The sequence below is a fragment of the Patagioenas fasciata genome, chromosome 4 (assembly GCF_037038585.1).
Source record: "Patagioenas fasciata isolate bPatFas1 chromosome 4, bPatFas1.hap1, whole genome shotgun sequence".
Taxonomy (NCBI): Eukaryota; Metazoa; Chordata; class Aves; order Columbiformes; family Columbidae; genus Patagioenas; species Patagioenas fasciata.
The window spans coordinates 76,284,841-76,301,533 of NC_092523.1; the positions used below are offsets into that span (position 1 = coordinate 76,284,841).

The window sequence follows — 16,693 nt, forward strand, 5'->3', positions numbered from 1 at the left end:
AATAAAAACCCATCCCACATTCCGAACAAATGAAGGAGGCTCATGAAAGCAGGCTGGAATAAATGTCTTGTTCTAGCCTAGGAGTACTTCTCAACACACTTGTCAGTCTAATGTTAATTACTTGAAAAATTGTTCTGTTGCACAGAATGGCAGGATTACCGATAGTACAGATATAATGACAAGAAGCTTTGAAGAAAATCAAATAGACTTAGCACATTAACATATTACTTGTTTAGAAAAAACAGCTAGATCTGGGAGTTTTTCACATGGTACAGACACCTACTGCAGCCTGTTTCTTATTTTATGGGGAAAACTAATGCAGAAAGAAACAATAGTTCTAGGTGACAATAATGACGCTGCTTAGGAAACAGTATGTGTGAATTTTTGCCTACTGTATTCAAGCACCAGGAGCAACAAAGCATGTTCACTTAGCCCATCCTCCCCGTTCCTGGGGATTCCAGAAGAATTCTTTCCCATTCAGTGATCTTTCTGACATCCCTGCAATGCAGCAAACGTGCGGGTTCAACAGAGGGTGCAGGGCCCAGCGCAGGGCGCTGTGCTCCCGCGGCAGAGCAGACACGCTCTGCACCGGACCAGGGAAACCTGCTGGCCCTTGGTTTGCCCCGTCTGCTCCAGCTGCAGCCACTGCTCGCAGGGAAACTGGTAAAATGGATGATCCAGACACCTGGGACGTCCAAACTCTGCTACACGCAGAGGTGAGGAAGGAGCAGTTCCTAAGGGTGTGTTTTCTGCCCTGCAGAACAAAGTCTTTCCGCTGACTCCTGAGTAGGCTCCTACGGAAGGTGATGATGAATGAAAACACCTGGGGACTTGATGTTCCTTCAAATGTTCTCAGGCTACATGGAGAGCATAAAACAACATCACAGGCAGCACAACCTGCTGATATTACATCCCTAGCTCCAGCATAACACTGAGAGATTTTGTGTTTTCTAATACGCTATAATTCTCAAAGAACTCTGCTAACTGTGGTTGTGGAGTTTTCTTCTATACTTGAAATAGGAGGAAATTAAAGTAACCAGAACACCAAGGTAATGCAGGCAGCCTGAATTTTACTGCATAAGGAGAAGAAGGGATGTACTCACCAACGGCCCTGATTGGAAAGCACTTTAATTGATAGGCTTTGAAATTTCTGCTGAGTTCAGCAGTGCTGGAGTAATCACAAATGGAATTACTCTTTCAGTTCAAAGTAAAATTGTTAAAAGCACTCTGCTGCATCATGCTGAAATGGTTTGAGTTGGCAGCAAGTATTCCGTGTGGGTGAGGTAAATGAAAACAAATCCCTCTTTCTGGAATGCCTGGAAAGACGTGTGGACACACACGACTGCCAGAGGGTTAGCGAAGACTCCAGCAATCTACTCCTTCATTCCCACATTCGAGTCACTTATGAACTGCCTGAATACAGCAGTGGAATGAAAGAAATCTTGCACAGGTATATATTCTATTATTTCTTATGGAAGAATGCCATAGTCCTTCAGTGGAGGACAGAGATATATATTTGTATATTTTCAGAGCCTCTCTGCCTGATGAAAAAGATGCAGTACTTGTGTAATGCTTTCTTACTTAATGTGCACCCTTCGGTAATATCTGTATGACCAGAGAGTCCTGTTCAATTTTTAATCACGTTGTGACTGGCTAAAGTACCCACAGGTCCTTGTAGGTCAAAAATCTACAAATTAAACCTCCCAACTCCATACATGCTGTATCGTTTTTGTCCCTAATGTATCTCCTGTTTCTCAGAATTAAAGGAGGTTGAGAGAATAAGTAATTCCACTTTATTCCCCCTCCTCTCCTCAGTTGCTACAGGACACGGATGAAGTTCTTTACATGCCCTAAATACATTTTTATGTCTTAGGTAGTAAGATCGCTTTTTAGGAATGTAACATAACCTCAATATTTCTCCAGGAAAGCAAACTCAGAGAATAAGAAACTACTGCAGTTTTTTCTAGTAGGACATGAAACCAGAAAACAACATTTAAAAAGCGTGACACAACAAATTTCATGGCACATACGCAGAACTCTGGGAAAATCCTTAACAGAAGGCTTGAAACGTGAGGGAGATGCAAGGAACTCTGAATTGCCTTTTGTATCTCAGTCTCCCAAGCTACAGATGTGGTTTCAGGCTGTCTGCACATGCAGGTAAATAATATGATGACGCTTGAAATGTGGTTAATATTTTCATGGGATCACCACAAGTGAAAGGGCTAGAAACACTGGAAATCTAAGTCTCTTGGGTATAATTCTGCCCAAAAAAAGCATTTTATAGTCACACAACTGTGCAAGAAACTGTGATGAGTTTTCCATGGTCTGGAAAGAGAGAATAACACTTTTTACAATAGCTGCAGGTTGACAAAAAGGACAGGAATTTGATTTTCAGAATTAATTGAGGTTCTAACACAAAGCTGTAATGATAGCAAATCAGAGATGCGCTATGACATTTCAAAAATTGCTTAGTGACAGACCAGGAACAAGTGATTAGAATTAGAAACACCGGCAATGAAAATGGGGAAAGAGTTACGTCAAGAGAGAGCACAATTCCGATCAGTTAAAAAGCAACAATCAACCAAGATATGGTTTCTAATTGCCATTTTACTCTACCCATCTAAACTACGAGGGTTGTTCCCTACTTTGTTGTATTAGCAACATTACCTCTAAAAATCAAACCACTGGCACTATACACCAGCGATTCACGTGAAGCCAGAGCAATGAACCTCCCTTCTGGAAGAACGTGTGGGCTACTCACACCTAATGCTACTCACTCCACACTTCCAGCAGAGCAAACACAAAGGAGAAGACACACAGTGGGAAAACTAATTTGAATTCACTTTGCTTAGGGAAATTCAAGATGCATTTATTCATCAGTTCGAAACTAAATTATCTATGGCAATGACTGTTTTATTTAGGAAACATTCAAAACGAAAATCCAGGGCAACAAAATCTTTATAGAAACACAAGGCTAAGTGATAATGCAAATTAATTAATACACTAGGGTTGTACTTATTAACACATCTCAACTCAGTTGCAAATTACAGTGAGTTTGTAAGCTTCCTCCTTGATCTAAGTAGGTTTTTGCTTCATTCATTTTAGAATCGTCACACAATTAACTCGTGATTAATGGCAGAATGGAGAAGGAGGGGTGAATTGCTACTTGGAACTTGGTGCAGGGAGAGACTTCTATCTTTGCCCACTCCATTTTTTCACCATTATTTCAACATTTTAACATTTAAACTCTGTGTGTATAGTACCTGGGCAAATAAAACTTGCAAGTTCTTTTTCTGGTAGGCATTAGATTGTCAATTTGATGTAGCACAGCAAGGGATGACAAATACACAGAGAATACTAAGGAAGGAATATAGTAGAATGATGTTTATGATTCAGGAGATAAGAACTCTGCAGATGTTTGTTCACATCTTTTTAGATCTCATTTTGGTTTTGTCTGTTTTGTTTGCTGACACACTCAGCATCAATGAGGACGAGACAGAGATGATTAAGGACGACTCCTAAAATCTATTAAAAATATTTCACATACTTAAGATGAAAACAAAAAACTCTAGTGATTCATGACACAAAATCAACTAAGGAAACGGGATACAGCCTTTTGTATTTTTCTGAGGCAACATAGCTGAGCACAGAACAAAAGTTCTTAGTCTAGTTCTGGTCTAGTTAGGTCCAGCATTGTGGAGAAGGGCTGGCTGGGCTGAGCTGGGCAGGGTAACAAAGGCTCGAGTCCCAGGAGCATCGGTGTGGGAATGCGCTCGTACCATCAGGGCAATGGGAAAGCACTGGCCACTTCTAACTGTGCAATGAACCTCCCTTTTGGAAGAATATGTGGGCTACTCACACCTAATGCTACTTACTCCACACCTTCAGCAGAGCAAACACAAAGGAGAAGACACACAGTGGGAAAACTAATTTGAATTCACTTTGCTTAGAGAAATTTAAGATGCAACTGGTGAGAAAACCAGTGACCACATCTGAACTGGTACAGGAGTTCTGAGCTGTTCTAAATGTGCTGCCTGGCACTCAAGACATTTATAAGAACACACAACAGTCATTTCATCAGAATAAAGGCCAGGTGATGTCAAAGTCGCAGCAATACCAAAGTGTTGTGCTGCTCTGTGATTTGCAGGGGGTTTCAGCGACAGCAGCACATCCACTCATCACAACCGGGCCAGGCTGTTGTCAGCCTCTGCCTTCCACAGCCAAGTCATTAGTCAGTTGAGACTGAAAAAATACCCCGGTTTTCTCAGATCAAAAGTAAATTGACTTTAAAAAGAATCACAGTGTAATGACAATGTGAAAACATTAAACCAAAAATAAACACATGCTCACTAGCAATTCTCTTCCCAATTTGCAGTGAGATTCTGACTCTGTCAGATAGGAGCTCAAACCCGTTAGAAGCCCAGCAACCTTGCTCAGGGAGGGACTGCACAGAGATTATTCCCCTACACTGAGTCAAGATCATAAAAATAATACCAGAATTCCTTCTTACAGAAAGGGCAAAGAGTGAGGGAGAACAGGTACCGGTGGTCAGAGGACGATGCCGTGCAGAAGGCAGTGTCAATGTCTTTGCTGTACCATATGCAACAAAGAGAACTTTCCCACTGGTGCTCTCGTCAGAAATTTAACTGAGTGGATTATGGAAGCTGGAAGGATTCTAGCAATATACTCAAAAATATTTGCTCCGGGATGTCAAACCTGAATATACTTCCGCGGGCCCTTTTTTCTTTGGTAGAGAAAAGCAAAAAGGGGCAGACTCTTTACCTGGTTTTACCAGAAATATGCTATTTCGAACAGTTTGCTTTTCAAGCAGGTGGCATCCTATAAATATTTCCTCTCTGTGCACTTTATTCAGTACATGCTTCAATCTACTACAGTTAAGACAGCAAAAAATCTGATTGAATGAACACAGCAGATGAAGCCAGTACAGCACTTCCCAACCAGGTCTGTTAACACAGCCTAAGTGCCCTAAGACAGCTGAAGAGTGGTTCCTGGTGTTTTATTCATGAAAAAACCCCATGAAGTTGGAGATACATAATGAAATTCATCTGCAGTGCAGTACCTTGTACTCACTGTAGAGAAGTACTAAAAAATCCCTCTGTGGGACACAAATATTTTGCAGTTTGCATGGGCTCTAAAGTTTCACTTTGGAAATCCTTGCTTTAGACCATTTAAACTATCTGCAAAACATTAATTGGTAACTCAGGATGCAGTCACTATAGTTCCCAGTCACCAGCCTGAGAAGTTGCCAAGACACTAACAGCTCTGTTCTGGACTTTGGTTTTTTCATTTCATTGGGGTTTATATTGTCTATTCTGAACATGAGATATTCTCCTCCCTAAAAACATCCTGGCTGCTACTTTTCCTGCATACCCTGTGACTCCGATGAGCAAGGAGAATGCTATTATTCTCTTCTGGGATTGTAACTGGGAAACATATTTTTCCGCTTCTTTTAACCCTAGTGTGAAGTGCCACGGACAGCTATCTTTAAATAGTAAAACATTTCCACAGTGCACAGGGGGAAATGCATTCCTTCAGGGCTTTGTGAGAGGTTTGCAAAGCAACTAAGGCTATTACATACCAAGTTTTATTTATGCTGGTGTCTGACAAGAGGTAAATGATCAAACCAGGACATTAATGGAATCCTTAAGCCCTGAGGCAGCGCTGGTAGGTCAGACTTCAGAAATGGTAGGGAGGCATTACAGAAACTCAGGCAGCTCTCCTAAGAATATCCTGGGGACTTCGGTTTCCAGCTTAATCAAATCTGGTATCAATAGGAAGCATTAAAATTGCACTGTAAACTGAAAATACGACACCTTCATCCATTTATTTAACAGTTGTTTTGGCAGCAGACTATTGAAAAAACACTGCAATAATCTACAAAGGATTACTAAGCACTTGAGGAATGGCAAGGGAGCACACTAAGAGTGCACACCATCTGGACAACAAGCTACCTGGCACCATTTTGCAGCTCCATTGGTTGATAAGCCTTTCACATAGAAGGCAGAATTCTTGCAGCAGTCTAAATTAAAGAATACATGTACTCTGTGTTCGTTAAAGATGCTGTATGTTTAGCAGTGTTCAATACAGTAGTTTGCATGTTCATTAAAATTTGATAATAGACTAAATGAAACTGATTAGAAGTGGTTAAAACACCTACCAGAATGTATTTGTCGGCAAATTCAGGTTAGATGCTCAAACTGTAGATTGCAGTAGTTCAGTTGTGACAACTTGCATCACTGAGTGTCTACTGCCTAGGTTTCTAAGTGTAGATCATAGAGTCAAAGAATAGTTTGGGTTGGAAGGGATCCTGCTCTGAAAGTTATTCTGAAAACCAGCTTGTTTTCTATAGATCAACAGTTCCACTATCCTGTTCTGCAGAGCACCCTGTGTCAATCCACACCGAGCAGGCTTTCTGCCAGGTGTAAATGTGTGCTTCCATGTGTCTGAAAGCTACTTATTACAAAGAAGGCTGTTTGCTTGCTTGTTTTGTTGCTATTCTGGAAACACCGCCACTTTTGCTTGAAGGACCTTCATGGATTTCAATGTGTGGTGAAAGCTCTCATGAGACTTCAGCCACTCAATTTGTCCTGACGGACAAATCTGTGGGTAGACAAAGGGCAGAAAGAAATCCTCCTCTTGCATGTCTGCATGGCACTATTGCAACAGCCCCTGCAGTCCTTGCAGCATGAAGCTCCTTCTTTCCATTAACTCCCAGGGTACGTGGGGATGCACTTGTGGAGGCTGTGTAGCCGTAACACAGCCCCCCGGCTCTGCATCACGCTCCATTCTCTAATCTCATGGCTCCTTACTGAACACCAGAAGAGAACAGTTATAAAGATCAACCAGAACTGTGCAGTGAAGACAACCTTTTCTTACAATGATATTATTTATTTTAAAAGTTAAAAGCTATTCAGTGAATGGAGAGAGAATACAGAGGAGGGAAGGGTACCTCAGGTGAGAAGGTAGAAGTTGCCCCATGGAATAGGACTTTCCTCTCTAACAAATCCTCCACATAACCCCAGACAAGTATTTAAGCCAGCAATTGGGCTTGTGAATCCCTGACATTAGGGTGCAGAATAGACACATGAATTTGAAGTTCTGAGCACTCATAGTGGCCACTGAAATCAAAGGGATCTCTGCTTTGAACAAGGAAAGTATTGTATAATACTGTGCATATCAAAATGGCAGCTTAGTTACTTCATACTGGGCATCCAAACACTGCATGGATACAGAACAAATCACAGCATTTCTCACAGTAGGGTCTGAACCAACGCACTGGACCTAGGGCAGGCACACATCGTATTTTAAACAAAAATGAGAATGAGAAACACTGAAGAGTTTTGCATCTTGTGCTCCCCTGATTTAATCACTAGATGAAACAAAATACCTGTGATAAATAGCAGCACAGAGTTATATCCTTCAGAACTGTATTCTCATGTTTGTGTCAGGGAGAAAGCAGTAAAACAGAAAAACGACCTCAGTTCCAACTTTGTGATTATTTGACTTTGCACCTTCCGCAATGTTCTTTTTAACATAGTATATGAAAACAAAACTGAAACTATCATCAATTTATCTGAGGGATGAAAAATGTGTATACGCACTAGCCAGAGTAATTTTATTTTACACTGCTTAGATTAAATTATAAAGCAAGGGCTGCAAACACATGCAGATTGTAATGATGGACTGGAATGAAATTTTCTGGTTCTTACAGCCAAAACAATATTCCCCCCCCCTAATTATAAGCAGTTTTAATATAATAAACTGGAAACCGGGATATTGCTGGACTGGGTAACAATTTTTTAATCACTGTGGAGAATAACAAAAATTGCCAATCCAAGTAGTAAGAAAAATCTTTCAGCTGAAGGTATATCAGTTCTGCCTAAAATTTCACTGTCTCAGGAATCTCTGCACAAAACAGGAGTGTGAGAAAGCCCAGATGTGCAACGAGCAGCATGGCCAGGACAACAGAGGCTGGAGTGCTCAGCTGGGCCTTTCTTAAGCATTTCCACTTTTCTCATTTATTCTGTAAGTTAATGAACTTGAGCCAAAGGCTGATTTCATACAACAACAGGAACCTAATTCGTCTATCACTACCCCTTTATAAAAACAAAGCTAAAAACCTTGGGAGTATGCGTTTGTGTGTGTCTATATATATATATATATATGGTGTAAAAGAATCACAGTGCATCAAAGATGCTCTGACAGTGTCTTCCTTAGTGAACAGTTAGGGTAGACAAAGCAGAAACTTGAGTGCAATAAAAGACAGTGAAAGCAATCTCCCAAATAATGCATCTTCACAGTAAGGGTTTTCAAGTCACTTGGCCTGCCTGTGATGATGGAGGGTCGAGATTCAAGACACTGCTCCAGCAATCTCAGTAAAAGGAGCCATTTCAGGACTTGTGAGGTTGTAACAGGCCCCCTATATATACATCTGTTCTTGGATTACACTTTAACTACTGTAATGATTCATCCTTATACCTCCTGAACACGCTGAAGAAAGAGCAACTAAATGATGAAGGCATCACTCCACACATTCTGGCCCTTACCTGGAGTTATACAGCCTGGGGGAGGAAGGCTAGCTAGGAACAATAAAATAAACCATTGACTCAAATAGGTGTGAAAAGGGAGGTGCACGAAAAAGGATGATTTGGGTAGTGTTAATCCCATTTTAGTACAAACCATGCACTAGATAGAGTAAGCAATCTATTGATGTCCTTTCTCGGCCTGCTTTTCTACCATTTATTCTTATGCATATTCTCATACATTGGCAAATTTTTCTAGAGGAGTCTGGAAATGCAGACAGGATGGATTTAGGTGCTTACACAGAGATCTCTGCGGTAGGTTCACAGAAATTCCTTTTGTTATTTTGAAATGTGGCTGTAATCTGAATTGGACTATAAGGTACCTGAAATTTCATCCAACCTTATGTCTCCATGAATAAGCTCAAAAAGGTCCCCCAATTTTCACAGGAAAGCTAAAGGCACATAATCCTTCCTCAGCGGCCAATTCTAGCATCTTGCATTGGAGAAAGGATATTTGAAAGAGGAGCTCTCACACAGGCGTTTCTCCCTACTGCTCTCCTCAGAAAATATAAAATATGGCTAAAATCTCTCTCAGAATGAATTAAAAACTGAAAGGCAGTGCGATCCAGATAGCACGTTCTGTTTGCACTGTTAAAACACACACTCACAGCTAGCCCAGCAATTCTTAATTTTCCATTCTATTATCATAATTTTTGTAAAAGTAAACCAAAAAAGTGATGCTATTTGAGATGCAAGTTGAAAATTAACACTAGTCAGAGAAAGGTGAGAATAGGTTGACTGAATCAACTAATTTGTTAGTTTGAAAGTAACGGAACAAGTCTCTTAAAAATATTATTCATCAAATAGAAGACATGTATATATTTTACCAGCCACAGCACTAACCTTGTACTATATAGGGAGTGTTCTCCTCTCTGACCGGTGAACCTATGGGACGAGGGGCAGGGGCTGGCGGCCTGTTCAGGATGAAAGACCCGCGTTCTTTCCTTTTCTCTTCATTCTCCTCAGCCAGGATGAAATCGTACACAGATTCATCCAAATTTGCAAATGTGTACAGGTGTTCCTCTTTGCTGTTTCCCTTGTATGTATCTTGGTCTTCCCCGCAGCACACTCTTATGAGTCCATCACCTTGTTCTCTTTCATTTCTGCTCTCCACAAAATTCTTCTCTGAAAAAGCAAGGAATTGTGTTCCATACATAGGGTAAAGAAAGGAGATTTAGACTTAAAGATTTAGAGTTTTCTAAAGCAACTCGGAGAGCTAATTTCACTTCTAAAGTGAAGCGCTCTGATTTTCAGAGGCTTCTGATGCTCTAAGTTAGTAGAAAAGATGGCCCAAAGGAGTAATTCCAACTTCAGGGCCTCCTCATGATTTCACATCAGATTATCAAAAATAGATGCTTAGCTATTAGCCTCAAAACACAGGGGTTACTTAAAAGAAATACCGAGTGCCCCAGTTGCTCCCACAAGTCACACAAACATGTTCTTTAATGGTGAAGCCAAGTAAGTGGTACCTGTGGTCCTTGACATTTTGGAGCTACTTGTTAGCTACTGCAACAATGACTTAACAATTGAAATTTATTTTGGAAAATGGTGGATTTTGTCTTTCCTACATCTTCAATGTCCCACTTGTTTTGAGGGCTCTCCCAAGATGTACTTTACAGCATAGATGAAAGTTATGACCCCTTATAATCTCTGTTAAAACTACCCAAATGCCCACAGGCCAGTCATTTTCCCAACTCTCTGTATGGCCTATATTGCATATACATACGATTACTCAAAATTTGCTTTCCTTCAGCTTTCACATTGTACAGCATTAAAAGGAATCAATGAGTTTCCCTGATATCTGGGTTTGATTTGTCTTTAGAAAGCCCACAAACTGCTAAGGGTTAGAAGCTGTTACTGAGGTTGGTGATGATCACTTCCTGGTGATGATTCCCCATCTTTCCTGTCAAACCAGGAGACCTGACTGGAATTCTTGTACTGAGTCATTTTTCCCTCGTGTTGTAATCTACCTGTGAATCTGCTAAACCAGGTTGTGCTCGCTACTGGTGTTTTCAGTTCTTTGGCTGCTATTTAAAGAATTGGTTTATATGTTTATATGTTCAGAGGAGCTCAACAATCTTTGTGTGATACCTTTATAAGTGGAATGTGTCATTTATAAATGGGATGTATTATTAATAGGTACTATCAACATGTATTTTGGCTAACATAAAATGTTTTAAAACAAGTGGGATTAATACCCCTGCCATATTTAATATGAAAAATATTTTGTTTCCATGCCACCATAAAAGTTTTGTTTCTCTCTCTGTAGGATATTCTTTCATTTGACTCCCACAGGGGGCACTCTCTTGCCACTGCCAAAAGAAAGATGCCAAGAAGAGGGGACTTGCCTTTTAGGTATTCCACAGAAACACCTAAAAATACATAGTAATAACTCATTAGAGCTGCCTCACCAGCACAGGACTCAGCACGGGACACGGTGTAGCCAAGAAACTTTCTCTGCTGGTGCCCACAGCAGACAAGGGGCATTTGGCAGAGAGGGTCTCGTTGCTACTTGATGGTAGAGCCGCATCAGAGCTATTGCAAGAGAGGCATTTATATCAAATCTACACTAACAAACCCTCTATGCCAAACCTGGCCCCTCATTTCTGCACACATAGAGCTGCACCTGAGGATTTTGCAGAAGCTCAACACATCTTTAACACTCATTTTATTTTGCCCCTCTTTCTCATCTGTGACTTCCTGCATATAGCCAGCTTTTTCTTTTACAGCAAAAAACAGGATGAAAACCTACCTATAGCAGGCTATAAGGCTAAATAGCTATTTCTATCTAGTTATGTGAACTTCAAAGTGCTGGGTGATGGTAATTTAAGACTCCAGTAGGTTACGCCACATTTAAAAACAGAATTAACAGTAATAAGCAGTGGAGAAACTGAGAAGCAATTTGTGGGCACGCTTATCAGTAGTGTCCATGACAAACAAGAAGGTGGTGGGCTTTTTCCCCCCTGTGTGGCTATTTAAGCCTGGTATTTAAGCTTGAATTCTTTTGCATACTTGTTTTTTCTGATGAGAAAAAATGATAGTCATCCCTTCTGAAAGAGATACAAACAGTATCATGAGCTTCTCATCACTCGAATAAAACTACTTCTCTGGGGTGGAAGAATTAAAACAACAACAAAAAAAAGGCAAAGCATGTAATTAAAGGCCAAAGCCTCTCTGTTTCTTTTCAACCTGCAACACAATATAACTTTTTATACAGGCTGCCCTGGGCAGTGGTGGAGTCACCATCCCTGGAGGTGTTTCAAAGGCATTTAGATGAGCTTCTTAGGGACATGGTTTAGTGCTAGGGTCTCTTCCAACTGAAATGATTCTCTGATTTCTATCCATAACACTGGTTAAAATTTAATAAAATACTGTTACTTATCTCTGCACAGTCACTTTATATTAATTCTACCTGCAAAATCCCAAGCTGTATTAAATCAAGATAATTATTTAATATTTTAAAATGGTAAATATTGAAGTCAACTTGACAAAAACACAAGCTCAATCTTTTGTTTCAAGCCTCTCTTGTAAATCCAATGCATCATGTATTATTTGGCAGTTCTCTGAGATGGGCAGAGTGAGGAAAGGCTGCAAGCCAAAGCCAGTAGGCCATACCACAGCACCAGCTGACAGACCTGGCCACGAGGATCTTGATGCAGCAAAGTTCACGTGCACGTGCTTGCTTTGCAGAATTCGGGCCATACCACCCGGCTACTGCTGCCAGAAGAGATCATAGAGAATCTCTACAGCAGCACCTAGTCTGCACTTGCACATGTTTGCATCTGGGGTGACCTTCCTCCCAAGATCGTACCTTGTGATAAATTGTGGAGATCGTCCTGGTTCAGGATGCTGGGCAGATTTCGAGGAGGAGGAGGAGGTGGCCTTCTACAGAAAAAGCTGCTTCTGTTCTCTTGGAGATCATCAGGTATGCTGGCATACAAACCGTCAGGACTGTTGTGACAGCTGTATAAATCTCGCTCTTCTTGATCTTCACGTTCTGTCTCCTCTCTGCTGTCTTCTACATCATCTTTCTTTTCCTCATCCACCCCAGCTTCTTGTTGGCATCTTGATTCAATTTCATATTGATCTCCTGGGTTCTGCTTGGCTTTTAATGCTAAAGAATGCATTATTTCATTTAAAATTTGCCATCTGGAAACATTTCCCGTTTCAAGGATTCCCACAGAAGCAACACAAGGGCTAATAAAATTTTCATGAACTAATACAGTAGGAAAGCTGTCAAGTACATACTGTCAGTGAACAGCTTTTAAAATGTTTACCAAATCAACAGTGGAAGTTTTTATAATATCTTGCTACTCTGATACACACCGTCTTTCTGCCTGCAATGTTAAACTTTTCTAGAGTTGCTGTCGGAATGAAATCGCACACTTGCCTCGGTAATTTGTGTTACTTGACTTTGAGTGCAGCACAGTGCAACACTTAGTAAAATAAAGCTATATCTCACACAGCTGTGTAGCTTGTTTTTATGCAGTGGGGTTTGGGTGCTTATTTAAATCTCTGTAAAATGAAATAAACACTGCCCTGGGAGACATGGCTGCGCTCCTGTGGAAATCGAGCTCTTCTGTCTTTAGTGGCCCACAGACCAAGAATATAGTGGAGGGATGTGAAACTGCACATTTTAATCACCACGTACGGCATCAAGAATTGGGTACTCAACCTCAGTCACACGAGAGTAAACTACAGAAGTAAAACTGTAAAACACATGCTAAATATATACCATCAGTAAATGCAAACAGGCAACTTTGCTTTCAAGGGGAATGTGTATGATCTCACGGATTATGAATATCTATGCTTAGATGTATGAACATCAAGCTGCAACGTATTTACTATCTGTGCCTCCGCACAGGAGCTGCTGGCTGTTTGTCCATAATCTCACTCCCTTGATACAACGCGTGCTTTGTTACCAATAAAGTTGTCTAACAGCATGACTTACTCGTGGCTGGTTGAGTTTCTGAGCCTAACATAAGCACGTAAATGTCATCATCTTCTGTTTCCTCCTTGCAATTGGTGGAATTATCTGCTGTATTAATCTAGAAAGAAAAATAATGGAGAACATCGGCTTTGGAGACATCAGGCCCAAGAAAAGCTGTGTAGGATCAGCAAGGAAACCATTAGCCTGAGGAGAAACAGCAACATTTTCTTCTTTTGATTCTATCCAAAACTTACGTGTATTTGTAGAGATTGCAGCAGAGATTTCTCTCGTACTTTCACGCCCTGATATCAATACAATATTCAACATTCTACCAAGGGGAAAGCGGAGACAGAAATATCACACATTTACTAGTACGTAGTGGTTTACGTATGTCATGGTTTAACCCCTGCTGGCAACTAAGCACCACACAGCCACTCGCTCACCGCCCTCCCGCTGGGATGTGGGAGAGAATCGGAAGAGTAGAAGTGAGAAAACTAATGGGGTGAGATAAACACAGTTGAATAGGTGAAGCAAAAGCTGCTCACAAGCAAAGCAAAACATGGAATTCATTAACTACGTCCCACTGGCAGGCAGGTGTTCAGCCATCTCCAGGAAAGCCGGGCTCCATCATGTGTAACAGTTACTAGGGAAGACAAATGCCATCACTCTGAATGTTCCCTCCATCCTCTTCCTTCAGCTTTATATGCTGAGCATGACATCCTATGGTGTGGAACATCCCTTTGGTCCATTGGGATCAGCTGTCCCAGCTGTGTTCCCTCCCAACTTCTTGTGCACCCCCAGCCCACTTGCTGGTGGGTGGTGTGAGAAGCAGAAATGGCCCTGACTCTGTGTAAACCCTGCTCAGCAATAGCAAAAACATCCCTGTGTTAGCAGCACTGTTTTCAGCACAAATCTGAAACACAGCCCCATAGTAGCTACTATAACAAAAATTAACTCTATCCCAGCCAAAACCAGCACAATACACTACAAGCAAAAGCAATGCATATATCTGGGTACATATAAAGGACAAAAGTTCTGCCATGAAGCAGTATCCAAGTTGGCACAGCAAGGACCGAAGCGGATTGATCTTTCCTTAACACTGTGCTGGGCTGTCCAGACAGTTCCCAACTCTGCTCCCAACTATGAGGCACCCATAAGTAATGAGAAAGATCAGTAACAGAAAAACAGCAAGTCTATAGGACATCACCGAATATCTCAAGGGTGCAGAGAGTACAAGAAATCACTGGAGAGCTCATTACAAACAGTTCCTGTATCCTAGTTGTTGGTACCAAGAGCTACACGTGCACTGCAAAACTACAAAAGGGACTACAAAGCATGTTAGCAGTTCTACCTTAGCACCCAAACATGGCAAAGTGTTGTTTCTTGTTCCTCTAGAAGGCTGTTGCGCTCACACAGCACTATTCAAAATTAGCCTCAGGAGGGTCAGAACATTTGTTTCTTTAAAATACTACCAATGTATTTCTTCAAGAGGTATAAACTTCTGCTCACCCATAGCCGCCAAGAGCAAACTTGTAACACAAATACAGACAGTTCCCTTGTCTTAAGATATACAGCACATACGTGTTAATTGTCGAGTTTCAGAAACAACTGAAATTTCAAAAGGGGACAGATTTTTCAAGGAGCCCAGCAGGACCTTGATTCCCATGTAAGCGCATATGAAGCTACCCTGCATAGGCAAAACAAAGCCCTCAATAATCTGAATCACAAAACGTTAACTCGGAGGGTTTGACTACACCAGCCCCAAAGCATGGTCCATATATCATCCAGTCTGCAAGACTATTTATGAGCACATTAGTGGACACTGAAGTAATGAGAAGAACTGATGAGCAGTTATACCCCTCTGCATGGTACAGAAACTGATTCCCATGAGCTCGTGCTAGACACAAGAAGTTGGATCCCAGTATCCTGCTGCCTCTTCGTGCCCACAGCCACTGTGTCAGGGGCAGAGTTCTCAGGCCTTAAATTAACGTCACCGTGTGAAAGGGGAAAAAAAATGGAGAAATGGTGGGTTTTTCTGGGGAACCGAGAATGCCTCCTTCCCTGCTGCTCTGGTGCACAGCGCAGCCATTGCCCCGTGCATCAGGCGCCTCCCCATCCTGCTTTGCTGTGCTGCTTTAAGAATACGCCTGGATCTCCACAAGGCTACACCTGCCTACAACAATAAAGTATTAATCTCTATCTTCTATACCCATAATATGAGCACATTAGTGAGAGAATTCTCTGTTTTGTTTGAGCTTCCCCATTGCTTACCTGGTTCCGCTGTTCTTCACAGAAACAGGATACCTCTTAAAAGCCCTTAAATTAGAGCTTTTCAGAATATTTCTTTCCAAAAGATTTAGGCCTGCATGTGCTAAATGTAACTGTACAGCTGGGGAAAAAAAATGGCCTTCTGACCAATTCTGTACTTCTGTGAACAGAAGACGTGTGCAGAAGAAATCAAGCAAGAAGAGCTCTAGATGTATTAAGCTATCATATCCTGCTACTACAGTGGAGTGCCACACCAGAGAAATTATTTCAAGGTGTTCACTTTTATCTTTGCAAACATGAAGTACACGTGGATATACAGTTGGTAAAATGAGGTCAGAAGGTAAATGGAGGAAGCAAGTGGCACTTGCTGATTTTCTCCTGCAGCAGAGGTGTTTCTCAGCTGAAGGAAACCTGGTGACTCACAGGAAACCAACATAATAGACACAATTAATATACATCTTTGAACGCTGAATGTTTCAGAAGATTGAAGGTCAGCCTGCCCTGCTATCTTATGGTGGTTCTCTGATAATGCTGGATCTCAGAGAATTCAGGATGCACTTCAGATGTTTAGCCCCTGACTACACTTCCTAAAAGCCTCCCAGACCTGGGAGACACAGAAAAGCTGAATAGATGGAAACAGTCTTTAACTAAACATGTTTGCACTTGAAAAAGATTCTGTATAATACAAAAGTTATTGATAAAAGCCTCCTGTGACAATGGGCATGATGACACCATGCAGCTGAAAATGGTGCAATGTCTCCAAAGGCAGTATCCTTATTTGACAATGCGAAGCAACACAGGTACATCAGAATAATGCCATGGCTCAGCTTGCAAACCATGCCACGATGTCCTGAATGAACGCCCATACCTTGGGTTTGGAGAGTCTTTCATA

At 41.3% G+C, this 16,693-nt stretch overlaps 1 protein-coding gene across 5 annotated transcripts in view; it reads right to left on the minus strand.

Moving 5' to 3' along the window:
• BANK1 (B cell scaffold protein with ankyrin repeats 1) overlaps positions 1 to 16,693 on the minus strand; it is a 128,346-nt gene that overhangs the window by 11,415 nt on the left and 100,238 nt on the right. For all 5 annotated transcript variants that reach the window (XM_065837029.2, XM_071808238.1, XM_071808236.1 and 2 more), the window contains 3 exons: positions 13,555 to 13,651; positions 12,415 to 12,717; positions 9,447 to 9,728 (listed from right to left, as the gene is read on the minus strand). In XM_065837029.2, coding sequence (XP_065693101.2) covers positions 9,447 to 9,728; positions 12,415 to 12,717; positions 13,555 to 13,651 — 682 coding nt within the window. The remainder of the gene's footprint in view (positions 1 to 9,446; positions 9,729 to 12,414; positions 12,718 to 13,554; positions 13,652 to 16,693) is intronic.